Source organism: Octopus sinensis, linkage group LG11, assembly GCF_006345805.1.
Source record: "Octopus sinensis linkage group LG11, ASM634580v1, whole genome shotgun sequence".
NCBI classification, from domain to species: domain Eukaryota; kingdom Metazoa; phylum Mollusca; class Cephalopoda; order Octopoda; family Octopodidae; genus Octopus; species Octopus sinensis.
In genome coordinates, this window is record NC_043007.1 from 29,198,100 (window position 1) to 29,217,016 (window position 18,917).

At 39.3% G+C, this 18,917-nt stretch overlaps 1 protein-coding gene across 3 annotated transcripts in view; it reads right to left on the reverse strand.

The window, feature by feature from the left end:
* Positions 1–939: 939 nt before the first annotated feature.
* Positions 940–18,917, reverse strand: part of LOC115217430 — a 38,095-nt gene continuing 20,117 nt past the window's right edge. Inside the window, exons 1-4 of one of the 3 annotated variants that reach the window (XR_005001200.1) lie at positions 15,724–16,029; positions 10,307–10,500; positions 5,337–5,588; positions 940–977 (exon numbers count right to left, since the gene is read on the reverse strand). Coding sequence is in view for 2 of the 3 variants with exons in the window: in XM_029787127.2 (XP_029642987.1) it covers positions 5,419–5,588; positions 10,307–10,500; positions 15,724–15,803 (444 nt within the window). In the remaining variant the exon portion in view is untranslated. Of the gene's footprint in view, positions 978–5,222; positions 5,589–10,306; positions 10,501–15,723; positions 16,030–18,917 lie in introns of those variants that run through there. The other 2 variants (XM_029787127.2, XM_029787128.2) reach the window with 2 other exon arrangements.

An 18,917-nucleotide genomic window follows, 5' to 3' on the forward strand; every position in this document is an offset into this window, starting at 1 on the left:
GGGTTACATTATTTCCATCTGGCTTGCATTGTGTTTGGCTCACACATTCAACTGAAAATGTAGTAGTCTGGCCAGTTCGAATGAAACTGAACTCTTCTTCCACTTTGGGTGTCTTTGGGTGATTCTGAAACCTTCAGTAACACAAACTGATTCTGCTCTACACACACATGGCCTTTACAGAGAGTCTGAATATCTTGGAAAGCACCTTTTGTAGGCTCTGCGTGCCCCTCTATCTACATTTTCCTATCTACACCAATGATGTCCAAGAGAAGACATCCTGTCCAATGTTGTAGTAGTTCCAATAATCTACTATCCTGCACTGGGATTTACATTTAGCAAATTTGCCCTTCGCAGGGTTTTGAACTCAGTATAATGGGAATCGGAACAAACACAAGAAATTGTTGGCAACTCTTTTCATCTGCTGCCTTCTCTGTTTTTCACAAAAACAAACTTTGCCCAGCCTTGACTTATGGAGAACCTTTCAAGTGCAGACTTTCAGACCAACTCTAACAGCTAAACTCCATTCAACACGTATTTACACACATTTTATTTTATATAAATATATACTTTTTTTTTTTTTTGCTTCTTTTAGTCATTGGATTGGTCCCATGCTGGGAAAAATGATCATAAAGACTCCAGTCACTTTTTTAAAGTCATTAATATTGGTCTCTTTCTGCTGAACAGCTAGCTGACAAGGATATAAACAAACCAACACTGGTTATTGGAGAGTAAGAGCAAAAGACACATGTAGACGCAAATCCACTGACAAGGAATTGGTTGGCCCAGGTCTGTAGAAAGACACTTGCCCAATGTGCCATGCAGGGGGACTGAACCTAAAGAACACTTGGTTGCAAAACGTTGCAGCTGACAGCACAACTCTTCCTGCAGCTGAGAGAGAAAGAGTCAAAAGGAAATCCTACATCTTACATATAGCAGTCAATCAGAGAGAGAGAAAGAGAGAGAGAGAGAGAGAGAGACTGATAATTAGATGGACAGAAATACATAGATTGGTAGAGTGATAGCATATATAGACAGATAGTTATGCAGATAGAAATAGATAAACTGACAGACATTGCTGTGGTGCTAGAGTTAATATTTGCTACTGATGAAGCGCAAAGAAACAGAAATGCATATTTAGCTTTGCCACTGTCATTGCTGCAAGGTTTCCATCTGATACATTTCTGTGTTTTTTAACTCTATACATCTCAATACGAGATGCTTTCTAGTTTAGCAAGCTTTCAACATTGTATCTACTTTAAATATTATACATAGGCTGCTATTTTGAACCATATTGTTTCTGTTGCTGATAATAAACTTTTATTCTGCCAGCTGGCTGAATGCAACATCAGAGACTTTTCAATCACTGTTTAACTATATCAGTCAGTGACCAATGTTTTGCTTGGCATGTGGACCCTTGCTACTGACAAAGTTCAAAGTTCAAAGAAATACCTATTAACCCACCCCCACCACAGCTGCCAGACTATTTTTGTCTGTTGCTAATATATCTATGTGGGTTTTTTTTTTAATACTGCACATGTCAAAGAGAAGTTTTCTGAAAGACAAACACCATAGTTTAGCAGGTTTTTAATGATGGCAGGGAAGCATCCCTGACCCTTTACAAGGCCCCTCTCACCACTTCGCTCTCTCCACTAAAACAGAACTATCCTCACAATTACATCCATTAATTCCTTTAAAATGTTGCTATTTTGGATCTTTGATCAAACACTTGTTTCCCAGTTGAAATATGAGAATGGGAGGGAGCGACAGTGCTAATAAAATGCCAAGGTTTTTGGTACAAAATGTTTACAATAAACAAACAAAAAATATCTTTAAACCAGAACAAAATATTTCAAACTGAATGAGTCTCTATGCAGTTAATCATATTGCTAGAAACAAGAGCCAAATCTCAACTGTCCTAAAGATGGAAGGATGTGTTAGATAATAGTTTGATAGATATAGATGGAATGGCCATGGTCAGAACAGTTTTGCACCTAGTTCTGCTGGATCAAGATTAACCTGTGGCCAAACAATAACAGCATCATTTGAAATTTTAAAATAATAAAAACAAAGAAATGTGTAAAATATGTTTTTTTTATTTCTGGAATGTTGGGGAGGGGGGAGTAAAAGACAGCAAATGTAGAAAATACAAAAAATATAAAATAGAAAAAGAAAAATACGAAAATATTTTGAAATAAAATCAAATTTAAAAAAAAATCTCACAAACACCCGCTTCCTACATTTTAATTGAAGCGGGAGTTTGTGTTACCAGCTAACATAGATAAAAGATGAACCAACAGAGTTTTTATGGGCTTAACTGATCTGCTAAAAATAATAGTCAAATCTTCCTCAAAATTCAATTATTTTGAAAAAGGAAAGGCACATAGGATAACATAGTCCTAGATACACAATGCCCAACAGGACAGAATGCTTCATGGCTGGAACATATTTAATCATAGGACTTAAGCTAATCTTAGGTCCTATAACACTAAAACCCTTTTTGTTTGCTACATTTAGACTGTAAGTATGGTACTTAGTCACATCTTAGATCTTTTTCTCGTCTACTCTGTCTGTGTGTGTGTGTGTGTGTGTGTGTGTGTGTGTGTGTGTGTGATGTGGGGTGTAAAAATGACAGATCAGGCTCCTAATACATACAAGAAATCTCAAAAAGAGACAAACTCTGGTTGACATTCCTTTAATCCCATCAACTCTATCAGTGTGTGTGTGTGTAATTCTGAATTTATTCCTGTTGAAACAAAAAACAGAAACAATTATTTTTAAGTTCAAATCTTTCAACAGACAATATGAAATTATACAAGCCAGAAATCAATGGGTTTAATTAACTAAAACACTATCTTCCTCTAATTACAATACAGTAAAATCCTTAATATTCCATTTCACTATGGGTCAGTTCTTCCAGCCCGTGACCTTTGGTGGATCCACAACTGACCAAAAATAGACAGTAGAAGACTGTGGTCCAGTCAGAAATGGAGGACAAAGCACTCTGATATCAAATTATCATTTTTATTATTATTATTGTTGTTATTATTATTCATTGTTGTTATTGTTTAAAAGTGAATATAACTTTGTGTGTGTATTTTTAATGGCTACAATGTTTACCAGGATAAAACTGGTGAATGTGTATATGTGGATATATGGATATTACAAAGGTCAACACAAGATGAACAAACTTTGGCAAATTAGGTTTTAACATTTCAGACATTCGTTGTTCATCACGAGGGGGGGGTGGAGAGGATGGAGTGTAGCGAGAGTGAGAGAGACAAATAAGGGGAAAAAGCAGATGAAAGGAAAGGGACAGAAATTACACGTTTGTGTGATGTGTGTGTGTATATATGTATATATATATATATATACATTGGTTTGCTCCCAAAGCCAGTGGGGTGACATCATTCAAAATCTAAAGTGAGATGAAGTGCATTGTGACCAGTGGTGTATAACAACATCCAATTGTCTGGTCAATACCATGATATATATATATACACACATACATACACATAAATGAACACATATATAAAAAGAGAGAGAATGAGACGGATAGACAAGACATTATCAGTATGGCTTGAAACAAACAAAAAAAAAAAGCCTCCTCAAAGAGATATTTGTGTTGTCTTACCCTGGTTACAAGGATGGGAAGGTTTTCAGTCCAAAACCTGATTGAAGTTGCCACTTGAAAAACAAGTGTAAAGCAGGAATCAATCAATAAATGGATTGGTGACCATTTGTGATGAGAAAGAGTAAGTTTTGCATTTGTGATTGTCCAAGGAGTTTTAATAAGCATCACGGTTGCAATTGAAGAAACTTCACCATCAGACATACATTGCTGCTTATGGGCAAACACCAACATTTAATTACAATATCTAATGTGGGTTTTTTTCTTTTTTGTTGACCAAAATAATGAGACACATTCATAAACGTCCATATATATATATATATATATATATATACGAAAGAGAGATGGTAGGAAAGTCTAGAGAGCAGAACAGCAGATGGTCTTCAGAGAAGCCCCATTTCAGGCAAATGTTTCAGCCCTTAACTCCTACCTCTAAGGTAGAATTAATACAATTCAATTTTAAAAATTTACTGTAATAAGTGGAATGTCCAGTGACCAGTGGTCACAACTTGGTGAGGAATCTTCAGAATAATCAGGATGAAGATTCCTGAATGAGCAGAAACCAAAGGTCATTATTTGATTATAAATATATATATATACACACACATAGTGTCTGTGTGTTTGTATACAGTAAAAGTGGGGATTAAAAGTTGCCCACAGATTCCCCATCCTCTCACAAGAAAGTGATTTCCAACAAAAAGAAAAAAAATGGGATTGTTTTTAATGAAGAAAAGCAGTTGATTGAATTAATTGTTGATAATTGGCAAGGCATTGTCAGGTGATGTATCCGTGTGTGTGTGTGGGTGTGTATATATCTCTTGGTACATCTTCCTAGTGTGCGCTGCAGTTACAGCTAATCTTCTTTCTCTATTTCTCTGTCAGTGACATCCTCCTACATAACTGCATCAATTCCACCAGCCATAAGCCAGATATTGCAAATGGTAAAACCGATTTAGAAATGAGTGCTGAGACATATACAGTTTATGTACTTTTAACTGTATATATATATGTGTGTGTGTGTGTGCACTAATTTTCTGGGTGTACATGTACATATCCATGTTTATGCAAGTGTATGCCTGCATGATTGTATGAAAGAATGTGCATATTTACAAGTTAGGTGCATTTCTATGCTTCCATTTACGTGAGTAATATCTATTTGATGATCCTCTCTCTATACATGTGTGTGTGTGTGTGTCTACATGTGAACACCATGTAGCTTTTCTTGGATTAGTTTTCCAGGTTGAGAAAAAATAGTTTTGAATCTTTTGCCTTCAGATCTTTTCTTTCTTCTAGATACATATCACACACATATTTAAATATAATATAATATAATATATATATATATATATATAGTATAGTTAAATATACAGTATTTCCAAGCGGTGCAATAAGTTAGGCATGGCCTGAGCCAATACTGGCCGAAACTTGTCTATCTAAATATACATATATATAGTATATGTAATATATATATATATACACACTATATATTATATATATGTATATGCATATATATGATGCGATATATATACATACACACGCACATTTCTATATACAATTCGTAAAAATCATTTAAATCAGAATATCACCATTATCATCGTCATCATCATGTAAAAATCCTGAGAAAAATAATTCTTTAAATGTTGAAGCTGTTTAATATATAAAGATGTTAGTTGATGATGTCTGGAAGGAAGGAAAAAGAGAGAGGGGGGAGAGAAGGAGAGCAGCAACTCTTACAAAGTGGTCATCCTTTGACCATCGGCATTAGAGTCAGCCTCCTTATTGTTGTTGTTTTAATAGCCAATATAGCCACCACGAGTTCTGATGTTGCTGAGGGAGAAACCAATGGCTAAATACACCACAATAGCAACCACAATGGATATGACACTCCAGAAGAATGAGTTCAAACTCCACTTGAGGGCATATTTGGTATCTCCTTGGGCATAAGCACGGTTTGACATCACTGGAAAAGAAAAGAAGGGAAGATGCTGAGAAAAAGAATTATTGCATTAATCACACATACTCTTTACTCTCTTACTTGTTTCAGTCATTTGACTGCGGCCATGCTGGAGCACTGCCTTTAGTCGAGCAAATCGACCCCCAGGACTTATTCTTTGTAAGCCTAGTACCTCTATAGCTCTCTTTTGCCGAACTGCTAAGTTACGGGGACGTAAACACACCAGCATCGGTTGTCAAGCGATGTTGGGGGGGACAAACACAGACACGCAAACATATACACACACACACACATATATATATATATATATATACACACACACGACGGGCTCCTTTCAGTTTCCGTCAACCAAATCCACTCACAAGGCTTTGGTCGGTTCTATAGTAGAAGACACTTGCCCAAGGTGCCACACAATGGGACTGAACTCAGAACCATGTGGTTGGTAAGCAAGCTACTTACCACACAGCCACTCCTGTGCCTGTTTACATGTGTAAACAAACACACATTTATACACTTGCAGTAGGACAGGCATACTCTCTCTCTCTCTCACACACACACACACCCATTCTAGCATGGGTTAGACAAATATTTATTGAGATTTCTGTGACATTAAACTCAGGCACCATAGAATTCTCGTTCCAGTTGTTTGGGAAAATGCAAACCAACAAATTAATTAATTAAGAAACCAAGAGCAATATCACTGTCCGACGTTTCATACGAACACACACACATCGTTTTTTCCTTCATCTCTCATGCCTATGCAGGGGCACCACCTTGAGGAATTTTAGTCAAAGGAATTGGCCCTGGCACTTAGCAGTTCAGGAAACAAACACTGATAGAATAAGAACGAGGTTTAAAAAGGAAAAAAAAAACTAGCTAAGTTACAGGGATGTAAACACCCCAACACCAGTTGTCAAGTGGGGGGGGACTAACACATACACCCTTCGATATATATATATATATATCATCATCATCATCATCGTTTAACGTTAGCTTTCCATTCTAGCATGAGTTGGACAGTTTGACTGAGGACTGGCGAGCCAGATGGCTGCCCTAGGCTCAATCTGATCTGGCAAAGTTTCTACAGCTGGATGCCTTTCCTAATGCCAAGTGGGTGCTTTTACGTGACACTGGCACGAGGGCCAGTTAGGTGGTACTGGCAACAGCCATGCTCAAAAGGTGTTTTTTATGTGCCACCTGTACAGGAGCCAGTCCAGCAGCACTGGCAACAACCTCGCTTGAATGTTTTTACACGTGCCAGTAAGGCAACACTGGTAACGATCACACTCAAATGGTGCTTTTTACGTGCCACTGGCATGGAAGCCAGTCAGCTGCTCTGGCAACGATCACACTCGGATGGTGCTCTTAGCACTCCACTAGCACAGATGCCAGTCATCAAATTTGATTTTGATTTCACTTGCCTCAATAGGTCTTCACAAGCAGAGTTTATCATCCAATGAATGAGAGGTAATCATAAGTGGACTGGCTACACTCTTGGCATAGGCCATGGGTTATGGTCTCACTTGGCTTGCCAGGTCTCCTCAAGCATAGCATATTTCCAAAGGTCATTGCCTCGGTGACACCCAATGTTCGAAGGTCGTGCTTCACCACCTCATTCCAGGTCTTCCTGGGTCTACCTCTTCCACAAGTTTCTTCAACTGCTAGGATGTGGCACTTTTTCACACAGCTGTCCTCAACCATTCTCACCACATGACTATACCAGCGCAGTCATCTCTCTTGCACACCACATCTAATGCTTCTTAGGTCCAACTTTTCTCTCAAGGTACTTACACTCTGTCGTATATGCACACTGACATTACACATCCATTGGATCATACTGGCTTCATTCCTTGCGAGCTTACACATGTCCTCAGCAGTCTCAGCCCATGTTTTACTGCCGTGTAGCATGGCTGTTCGTACACATGCATCATACAGTCTACCTTTCACTCTGAGCGAGAGGCCCTTTGTCACTAGCAGAGGTAAGAGCTCTCTGAACTTTGCCCAAGCTATTCTTATTCTAGCAGCTACACTTTCAGCGCACCCTCCCCTGCTACTGACTTGGTCACCAAGGTAACGGAAGCTATCAACTACTTGTAGTTTTTCTCCCTGGAATGTGGCAGAAGTTGTTCTCTGCATGGATGCCCAAATAATTTCCACATACCAATTCTCTTTACAAGACATTGCTCAGACCTAGACTAGCAGAGAAGGCACTCATCCCAATTGCCATGAAGCGAGATAAAACTTGAAGTCATGATTAGAAAGTGACCTCCATGTTCACACAACCATGCAACATTTCTCTTTCTTACACACACACATAGAGTTGCCAGATACTGTCAAACTGTCCACCCCATGCTATCAGAGAAAATGGATTTTGGAGGAGGAGGAGGAGGAGGAAGGAAGAGGGGGGAGCTGATTGGATGTATGACCACACAGAACAGGGCAGACGAGCAAAGATTTCAAGAGAAAGTATCAGTCAGCACATCATTTGTATAAGAATAGGAACGGCTCGTGTGAGAGAGCTGGTTTTGCTCAAGTGATCTGTGCAGAAAAGAATTACTTTTGTGTGGATATTGCAAGGGACATTTTAGTCAACAATCTGCACAGATGGGATTGTTACCCGAGTCTACAAGTGTGAAGATTGAATGTCTTAGAACCATTTGAATGTGTTTGCAAAGATGCTCCAAATAATACCACTGTTCTTCCATGTTGAGGTCTACAGCATGGAGAGCTGGAAACATTGCTATCTTTGATCCAAAAGTGGTAAGTATGTTGTGTGTTTCTGGCTTTGAAAGTACTTTCCATTAATCTTAAGGAGCTCTTCACTTTACCATTTGCAATCACTAAGTGCTTGCAGATAGTATCTTTCTGAGCAACTTGCCATCAAATAGTTAGGATATTCTGTTGCTACCATTGCATTCTGGTGGATGCGGTGTGGATGTTTCTTATAATTCTATAATCTTCTTTGTGATTGGATATTCAAAATGCAGTTATTTAAGCAGCCACAACACAGTTATGAACATAAGAACATCCAACTTCGATTTTCTGTGCTTCTTCGCACGTTACATTGACACTTGACTTCTGCTGTGACTTTTTTTCCAGAAAAACTAAGCCAAGTCCTTCCATTCTTTTTGTTGCCTGAAAGCTCTCAAATAACAAGAAACGGAGTACTAGCAGAAAGAATCCTGAGTAACAGTAGCAGCTGTAGTGCAGGGTGCATCAAGTTTTTGAGGAAACCTCTTTTGAGAGCGCCAACTTCCTTCTTTGTTTTTTTGACTCAGCAAATGAAAAGACAGGCAGAACTCGTTGCCTTAAAAGGGGCAGCAAAGGGATTCAGAATTAGCTTGCTTGCTGAAAGTTGCCCGATCCTTCAGAGTCGAAATTCAAAAAGGAATGGAATCAGCTAATGGGAATCCAACAATGTCAGCAGTTCAATGCAACACGTAACCACAGGATCCGAATACCATCAGAACATACAACTTTGTACAAAAAGCCCAAGAAATAATCAATAAAAATTCCAGCGAGTCAATCAGAGCCATTACAAAGGACGTCAAAGTTTCAGAATGCATAAGGACATCTGGTTCAAGCTGTATGTGCTATGGATGGGTCACTTTTCTTGGATGACCTATGCCTAGCTTTGGATAAAGTCATACAAATAACCTCAAAATATTGATGTATCTTGTAGTAATAGTAACAGCAGCAGCAGTACTGCCCTAGAAGTCATCGTGGTAGGGCAGTGAACGGGTGTGTCAGGGCTATGCCTTCGGGAACCTCGGTTCCTGGTAGGGCCACCCAAGGCAGATTGGCCTGCCACCCAGCGGTATTAGGGCTGCAACTCGGCCAACGGGGTTCTGGTGAAAATCCAGGAGGTGTCGTCATCAGGAAACAGCAGCTCCTGGTCGTCTTGGCTGCATCATGGTGAATCTTCAACAAGCAGGGGCGGTGGGAGATGCGTCCTTCACAAATGGAGAGAGGACAGCAAGCTACATCAAGCATGTTCGAACACTACTCCTCAGTGCATGATGGGCGTACCTCCTCCCCTATGCAACTGCTGAGCCTGGATGCACATTCATCCATCTGTTGATGCTCTTGGTGTCGAGGGGTTGACCTGCTTTCTCTTCTTACGGGTCTTACGAATAGCAAAGGACCACGTTTCGGACTTCTCCCACTACAGACAATCCTGAGGCACGATCTTGTGAGCTCTGGGACGAAGACTGCTTCGCTCAACAAACAAACAAAGCAGCAGCAGTAGCAGTAGTAGTAGTCAACCCTTCAAAACCTAGTGGTTTCTTAATGCTAGGCAACACAGTGCTACTAGTTTATCCACGAAGTCCAATGTTTTAAGATCGAATTCTGTCAGTTGTTCTTATATCTGACTTCCAGCATCAGCTTGCTTGTCTGGCAGAAACTGGAAACATCTTGGAAGCTGATTCTTCTCATTTGCCACCCAAGCAGTCATTTTTCTTCATCACCAACACCATCAGTGAACAACCAACCAATTCTCCCCTAGAACTCCACAGAAGACATTTTCCATTCCAAATTCCATGTCTGAGAATCTGCAGACAACACTCATTCAGTCAAACTTTCACAGAGAGATTAACTATTTCTTACCAAAACTCGTTCTTTAAACTTATTCCAACAACAAAACAAGGAAAAGAAAGAGAATCTTCAAAGTGATTCTGTTATTTTTGATGTAAAATATTAATGAGAAATCAAGATATATTCACCTGAAAGCATTATACTAATTGGACCGAGTAAGGGGTTGATAATAGTCACAAAAATAGCCAAAGGTAAATAGTTGTGAGGTTTTGGTCCAATATAATGGCCCTGTACAATGGTTTTGTTGGTATAAACTGGATCACGGGTGACCAATATCATCTTGGAATTAGTCCTGTACAAATCAGAGTTTTCAGTCGTCATTCTGAAAGTAGAAGGAGAAACAGTCAGATGATTAATGCAAGTGTGTTAATGAGATAATGAAACAGCAATATTAATGAATTGAGGGAACCCCTATGTGGCCATTGGGCCAACGAGAAATAGCAATGACATCTCCCTCAATTCATACCCTGTCCGTTTAAAATATGTCTAGCATGTCTGATTACAGTAATATAGTAGTAATCGCCAACAGCCGGCCACTGATCAGAAAGAGCTTCTAGGGTAGCAGATTTCTTTCCTCGATCAATACTGGTAAGAGCCAGCAATGGCTCTGAAACAGCTGTAAGCCTATAATAAATAAATGTACATACCCAATTTTATGTCTATTTTATGTATCATTATAAAAAGCATCTTAAATGGGTAGTGGAACCATGGATTTACACATGTGACTGGACCTTGATTTCGGATTCCCAGGAGAACAAGAGTTTTTAGTTAGTCTGGTAGATTATCTGCAGGGAGCTGATTAAGTATTTTGCTTGGGTTACTAATTCCGCATGAATTCCTTTTTGTTTGGAGATGTGTGTGTGTGTGTATATATATATATATAAGATTTTTATTACAGCCACAAGGGCCTAACACAGAGGGGACACAGAACAAAGACAGACAGGCCAGCACAGTGGGGACAAAAACATAAAACGAATGTAAAATGGTAATACGTACAATGAAATTGATGGAGATGAAATGGCTACATGTGCCCCACTCACATGTAGTACCATTTAAACGTTCTTACTCTCCCTTTTTATAATCCATGTTTTTAGTCTCTTTGCATCTGTTTTATTTTTTTGGTTTTTTTCTTTCATGAACACAAGTTACTCTCTCTTTTTTTGAATTCCTTTTATATAATGGCCTTAATTCATTTAGTTTGACCACTGATGGTAGATCGTCGAACTCTACCTGGAAAGTTGGTGCTTCAAATCTGCATTTTTCTTTCTGCCTGCTCCATCTTTCTTTGTCTATTAGAATCCCCTTCACATTCTCAGCGTAACTGTCCTTTCGCAGCTTCACCCCTATCACCGATTTCATCTTCGCAACCATCTTTGCCCTAAACACATTTTTGTCATATTTTACAAAATACCAATTCTGCTTTCTCCGCTCTCGCTCACCGTGTTCTGCTCTTGGCATCACTCGACCCATTTCTGTTGCTGTCCCTTCTTCCTCTTGCTGCTGCTCCACCTCATGGCTTACACAACCCTCCAGTCTGCCTGTTTCCATCTGTTCCTCCTCCATAACTTCTTTCTCAACCTCCTTTTCCACCTCTCTCTCTATCTCCTTTGTTTCTTTTTTCTTCTCCAGCGGAGAGCCTTTTCTTTTTCTTTTTTTAACCACTTCGAATCCTTCCTCTGCCTCTTCCTCCTCTTCCTGTACCTCCTACTCCTCCGACTCTTCTATTTCTTGTTCTTTTTCTTCTCTCTGGAGGCACCTTGCCTTCATGTCGCCTTTCTCGCCACACAATATCTGCGAGGCCTGCCCTCCACCACTACTTGCAACCTCACACCTTCTGGTAGGATTATTTCTTCTGGGATTTTGATCATATCCCTATCTGTTGTCTGAAGTGGCATCTCGACCCCATGACCCCACCAGTCCACCTTTCTTCTTCTTGTCACGCTTTGTATCCTGGCATCTTCTTCCATATTGTGTAATATCGCTGCAACCAGCCATGTCTCCTCTAATTCCGGTGCTATTTTTCCTACCCTCACTCGGACAACTCCTCTGCCACAGTAAGTTGGTAGGAAAACCCACTCTTCCAATTTTGTGGCATCAGTGGAATGCAATACCGCTTCGAAATCACTATCGAATCGCACCTCCACTGTGCCATATTTTCTTCCTCTTGTTACAAATGTCATCTTTCTTTTAATTACTTGTAAATGCTTCTCAATTTCTTCAATTGGTTCTATTTCAGTTTTCTTTGACAATACTTTCAGAGTTTTATAAATTATGCTCTTTCTCTTGACACTATATATTACATCGAGTGGAGGGGTCAATTTCAGGTTGTGGCCTTCTTTTTCTAAAAGGTTGCTGCATTCCTTCAACCTTTCCGGCTCGATTTTCACTTCTCGTACTTCAACACCTTTTCCAGTTGCAGCCGCATAACTGTGGCTCTTGGCTGGTTCAGCTTGCACAGCACTGCTTGTTGCTTCTCCCATAAATGGGAAGAAAAAAGACAGTTCAAAAAATAATTGTGAGAACAAACAGTAATTTTAAACAGGAAAGAAATGTGGTTCACCCACAAGGGGATACCTTCAACAACAAAAACCATATATATATATATATATATATATATATAAATGATAGATGTAAGTCGTCTAAGAGACCATAAATCAGGGAAAAGATGCACTTGTATATTTGTCAGTAGAATGGGTATATTATCTGAAATGTATTAAATATCTATCATGGCTGGTCTTACCAATTGGTTTCGCATAAAGAATACAATGGAGTGTTAGATAACAAACAAGTTGTATAACTTTATGCTCATCAGAGTCAGCCGATATGGAAGGGAATATTGCAACTGCTCTCTAGTGTCGGAGGTGGATTAGCACAACCAGTCAGTAGCTGCTGTGAAAAACATGGAGGAACAAAAAAGGGGCCAGGGGATTAGTTTAGGAGTTATGTCCCTTGGTTGACGCACACATTGACACAGATGCGCGTCTATGCATGCGTGCGTTTTGTGCATGCACTTTTAAAATTTTCCCTTGAACCTTACCTCTGTCTTATGTTTCATTCAAAATCGCCATTGTGGCTCTCCCTCTTTCTTCAGAGAGTGATGGTCTTCATTCTTGTCCATGTTGGGTTGTCGGTGCACTTGAAGGTGGCTGAACAGTCCAAGTCGGGCTTTGAAGGATCTTCTGAAAGTTGGACAAGTTGTTCATTGGAGGAGGTCTACTCTGGATTGGAGCTGCATCTCATTCCTCCTTCTTCGCTTTTCTTCCAGTTCTTCACATCTCTTTGTCTCGAATATAGTTGTTCCTTCATGGACGATGGGTCTCCAGAGGTTTTGGTCAATTTGCATTTTCTTCCCAGTTGTTGAAGTCGATTTTCATACTGGCCCCTCAACAGATCCCTTCTTCTGTCCTCCTTCTTTCAGCTTTGGTAAATGGTCATCAGGCATTCAAACAACATGTCCACTCCATCTCAGTTGACGATGAGGTGAGCTTCAATGCTTGTTGTTTTCACTGCTTTCAAGATGCTGATGGTTGTTGTTCTGTCTTCTCAGCCGAAGTTCAGGATACATCGAAGACATCTTTGATGAAACACTTCCAATGTTTTCACGCGGCAAAATATCATTCAAAATACCTACTTTTCATATGACCCCAAAATTAAGAATTTTCTACAAAGAATTTCCGAGCACTCCAACTTAATGGAATCTGTGAAGAGAGAGACCAAAGAAGACTTGTTATTTCCATTTTATGGAAATAACAAAAGACCAAACTCACTAACAATACACTTTACAATTGAAGTCCTCTCTTCACCCCTCACAAAACACACGTTAAAGGCAACGGTTGGCTTTAACAAGTTGTGATATATGTGCCTATATTATAAGCATGCACACACGCGCGCGCGTTCCCTGCCAAGCCCACCTTATTTTACCTTATTTTCCCACCTTATTTTACCTTATTTTCCAAAACACCACATTTTTTACTTCAGTTTTTCTATTTATTCATCTAATTTTCGATTGCTATCAATTACTAATATACTTCTTTTTACTGGCACATGTGCCAGTGACACGTGAAATGCAACATTCGAGTGTGGTCGTTGCCAGTGCCGCCGGACTGGTTCCTGTGCAGGTAGCATGGAAAAAAATACCTTTTGAGCATGGTCATTGCCAGAACCGCCTGACTGGCCCTCTTGCTGGTGGCACGTAAAAGCACCCACTACACTCTCGGAGTGGTTGGTGTTAGGAAGGGCATCCAGCTGTAGAAACTTTGCCAGAACAGATTAGAGCCTGGTGCAGCCTTCTGGCTCGCCAGTCCTCAGTTAAACCGTCCAACCCATGCCAGTATGGAGAGCGGACGTTAAACGACGACGACGAACCTTCTCCCTCACAATATATCCTCTCGATCATCTCTCCACCTCTGTGATTCCAGGCTCTTCAGCACTCGTAGACTGTCCCCATCTCATTCATTAAACTTGCCCAGCACACTATCTCTCAGGTTACCTCCTCTTGCCTACCTCGACAGCCTTTTTACCTTCACTACATCAGTGGTCGACCTACAATTTTGGGTCCCTGAAACTTGAACTGTTATTAGAGCCCCTTTTACAACAAACAATACGACAACAAAGTCTGGAAAGTCATGCTTCCCATGTAAGGAACTTGAGGTCGAAAGGGAACTGAGTGATTGGGTGAAGTCCTTGACACATGGGACCATGCAGTAAGCCACTTCCCAGAAACAGTGACCTCTGGGTAACCACATTGTATCCGTACTTGATACATCGTAGACTGATGAAATAAAATAGGGGAATGGCCACTGTTAATAGAATCTTTCATTTAAACACCCATAGCAACACATACTACGGTAACTACAGCGAAAATAAAGAATACGCACACCCGGTGTTTAGGTTTTGGGTTAGTATCAGGGTTAGAGTTTTTGTTACGCCGAAAATAGGTGGTGTACATATTCTTTACTTATGCCAGAAACCACTGTTTACAAAATACTTTTCCTGTTTTCTTCTTCTAACGACATATTCATACAAAGTTTTGTTAAATGAGTTTCCTTGTAATATTTTCTAGACACTTGAAATAAAGCGATCAAAATTTGTTCTTTATAAACTGCTAGAAATAACACTCGAATAACCATCCAAGTATAGCCTATTGTCAAAGTATACTTTGGAATAAGCCTAGATACACAATATCAAATGGGATGGTCATGTCTGGAACACCTCTGATCATGGGTTTTAAATCTGAAAACATTTTTCGAAATTGCAAAAACAGAAGCGGCACCCCCTCCAACTCAGAATCCTAATTTAAGATGCTTAAAATATAAACGTCCAGAAAAAAAAAACAGATGAAATAATTTCTGACGCTTTTCTACAGGAATGCCCTGTAATGAAATGTGAGGCTTTCATTGACCATAATATGTTACCGCCAGGTGAGATTGGGAGAAATGTGATTGAGATTATCAAGTAACCGAGAAATATTTTAGGTGGAGAGAAGAGACGATGGTATTCAAAAGGTAATTAAAAGCTGGTGGGGTGTAAATGTGACAGTAGTTACCTTATCAACGAATAACTTTTGTTTAAAGATTTCGGTTTTTCATCTGAACCTTGGTCCTCAATGTTGTCTGTATTGGACATCTTGTCCTTTAAGTTTGTAATAGTTCGTGTGGAGAGAGAACGAGGATAGTAAGATATCAGATATTCGAAGACGTGTGAAACAAAAGCATGTGTGCCAGTCTGTTGAACAGTTGGATATATTTGTTACACAATGATGTCAATACACACCTGGCACATAACTACAATAAACGAGAGAAGAAAAGAGCTGATTGCTAATCTTAAACACAACCACACGACTACTACCCCACCCTCCACGGCAAACAGTCAGGTTTTATGACTAAGATCTTTAAAAGGAAGTGAATGTAATAGTTGTGGCCACGGTGGGCAACTGATATGAAGTCAGTAGTGTTAACCTAGTTCAATGTTTACTTACGTTTCCCTCATCGTTATTTCCACTGAACAAGTTTGTAAGATATTAGGTCACCAGAAAGCAGTCGCCATACACGTTTCACAAAACTTTATATTGATACGTCATGTCCCACCACAACAAGTCTCTCTCTCTCTCTATTCCAATACAATACACCTGTAAGGTACACATATCCAATACTTTCTTGTGTCAGATTGTCCAGTGGAACGGTGCTAAGCAACTGCACTTGGTAATTTATGTAGTTATTATGTTTAAGACAAACACTAAAAATGTTAACCATTATCTTCCCCCTGTCTTCTTTTCAACAGGGTCAAAGCAACCTTTTCTCTACATCAGTGCTTCCCAACTTTTTCTCTACTAGGGCCCCTTTTATTTAAATGAGTTTTCCCACGGCCCCTTTTTAATATGCTTATCCTTGTGTGTGTGTTTGTATATATATAATATTTTTTCAGAATGAGATAAAAAAACCAAGGCTGTGAAAGATTTCAGAACATTTATAAAGAGAAGGTCTTAGAGCTGTTTCCGGGATATTTATTATATCCCTTCAACGGAGACGGTGTGAGAAAATGGTTAATAGTTAGTTTAGATAAGATACAAAATAGAGAGTGAAGTGAAGGAATGAAAATAGAGGTGAGATATGCTGGGATATTGCATTTGTAGACCCATTATTTAGGCAGAATGGTATACATATAAGATTCCAATATCTTGTGAGTAAAATCCAATAGTATCTAAAGTTGGTCATTCCAAGTATAGAGTTTGTACAGAGTGCTATTGAATCAAGGGTCTTATTTAAAGGGACCTAAAATTGGGAATGTATTTGTAAGGTCAAATCGAAAACAGGAAGAGAGGAATAAAGAAAAGAGAAGAAAAAAGGAAAAAAAAGAGAAGAAAAGAAAAAACAGGAAAAACCATTTCCTCACACCGTCTCCAATGAAGGGATATAATAAATATCTTGGAAACAGCTGTAAGACCTATTTATAAATGTTCTAAAATCTTCACAGCCTTGGCTTTTTTATCTCATTCTAAACAAAAAAATTTATATATACACATGCTGATATATGACCTACGTCGAACTCCTCACTCGCATAATCACCGAACCTGGAGCTTAACAATTGTCTATCCATATCACTTACTCAGCCCATTACCTCGTTTACACCTTGTTTACACATTACTTCGTCACTGGAAAAAGGATATATATTTGCAAAGGGAGGCCTACTTTTCATCGACAGCCAGTGATTGTCACACGCTTATGAAGGGTCAATACCCAGAAACTCGAGTCCGTGTGTATCATAGGTTGAAGACGGGAGGGATGGCTTCCCTTTGCAAATACTGATAGGATACAGAAAGTGTGTCACTAGCCAGCTGGAGGAGGTGTCCTCCTGGGGCTACAAGGTACAGTAGCATCCACCCTTAGGGGTTAGCCACATTTAAGTAGCAAATATACTTCACGATTTATATATATTATATATATATATAATTTGAATTTAGTTCACAAACCCTACTGCAGTACTACCCTTGTGAACCACCAAGGGTCCATGGACCACAGTTTGGGAACCAGTGCTCTACATAAAGAAACAGTCTTGATGTGTGCACCACTTTAGTGTGCAGTCCTCTTGGCCATTTACACTTCACCATGTAGCCTTACCCGAACTCTATTCCTAACTTAAATCAGGTCATTTCACAGCATAGACTATAGACACTGTGGTAGAATGCATGCTAAAAGTAGCACCAATGTGTGTGTGTGTGTGTGTGAGAGAGAGAGAGAGAGAGAGAGAGACCATTTCTTTATCGATGAAGATCAGCTGCCAAGGGAGGAGTTGAATCTCACAAAAATGGAAAAACAAACAAATGGGTTGTACCTTACATTAAACTCCTTTAAGAGCATTCAAATGCTACTGCACTTAACTGAGGTCAGTTAAGTACATCATCAAGTATATACAGAAAGGGAGTGTCAAAGCAGCTTTTCAAATAAACAATAGTCAATATCTAATGGGCAGGTATATTGGACCGTCCAGTTGCATCCATTTTAGGATTTTCAATTCATGAAAGAGAACCTGCAATAGTGAGACTGCAAGTTCATCTACCATATGAACAAAGAATGTTGCTCAGAAATAATGAGGATATATATATATATATATATATATATATATTATATATATATATATATATGTATGTATGTATGTATGCATGGCTGTCAATGAACGACACATGAGAACATTGACAGAATTCTTTTCATTGTGCATCAATGATGACTTTGCAAAGACATTACTTTATGTTGAAGTTCCCAGGTATTTCACTTGGAACAATAAGAAGAAAGAATGGCAAAGAAGAAAGCAAGGTAAGGAATTAGGTCAGGAACTTTGTTAGATTACAGCTGTTTCTGCTGTGAGATGCAATACATTCATAGTTGAATGCTTGGGTGTCACCCAATAGATGTATTGGAGCTTCAAATATATGTGTATGTGTGTATACACACGCACACACATATATATACACAGGCATGGTTGTGCAATTAAGAAGTTTCTTTCCTGACCACATGGTTCCAGGTTTAGTCCCACTGCATGGCATATTGAGCAATTGTATTCTATAACCCCAGGCCAACCAAAACGTGGAGAGTGGGTTTGGTAGACAGAAACTGAAAGAAGCCTCTGTGTGTGTGTGTGTCCCCTCTCCCCACTCTTGACATCACATGACAGTTGTAAACAAGCATCACTGTCATACAAGCAGTGTCATTTGTTTCCAGTTGTTTGTAGAAATATGTGAAACCA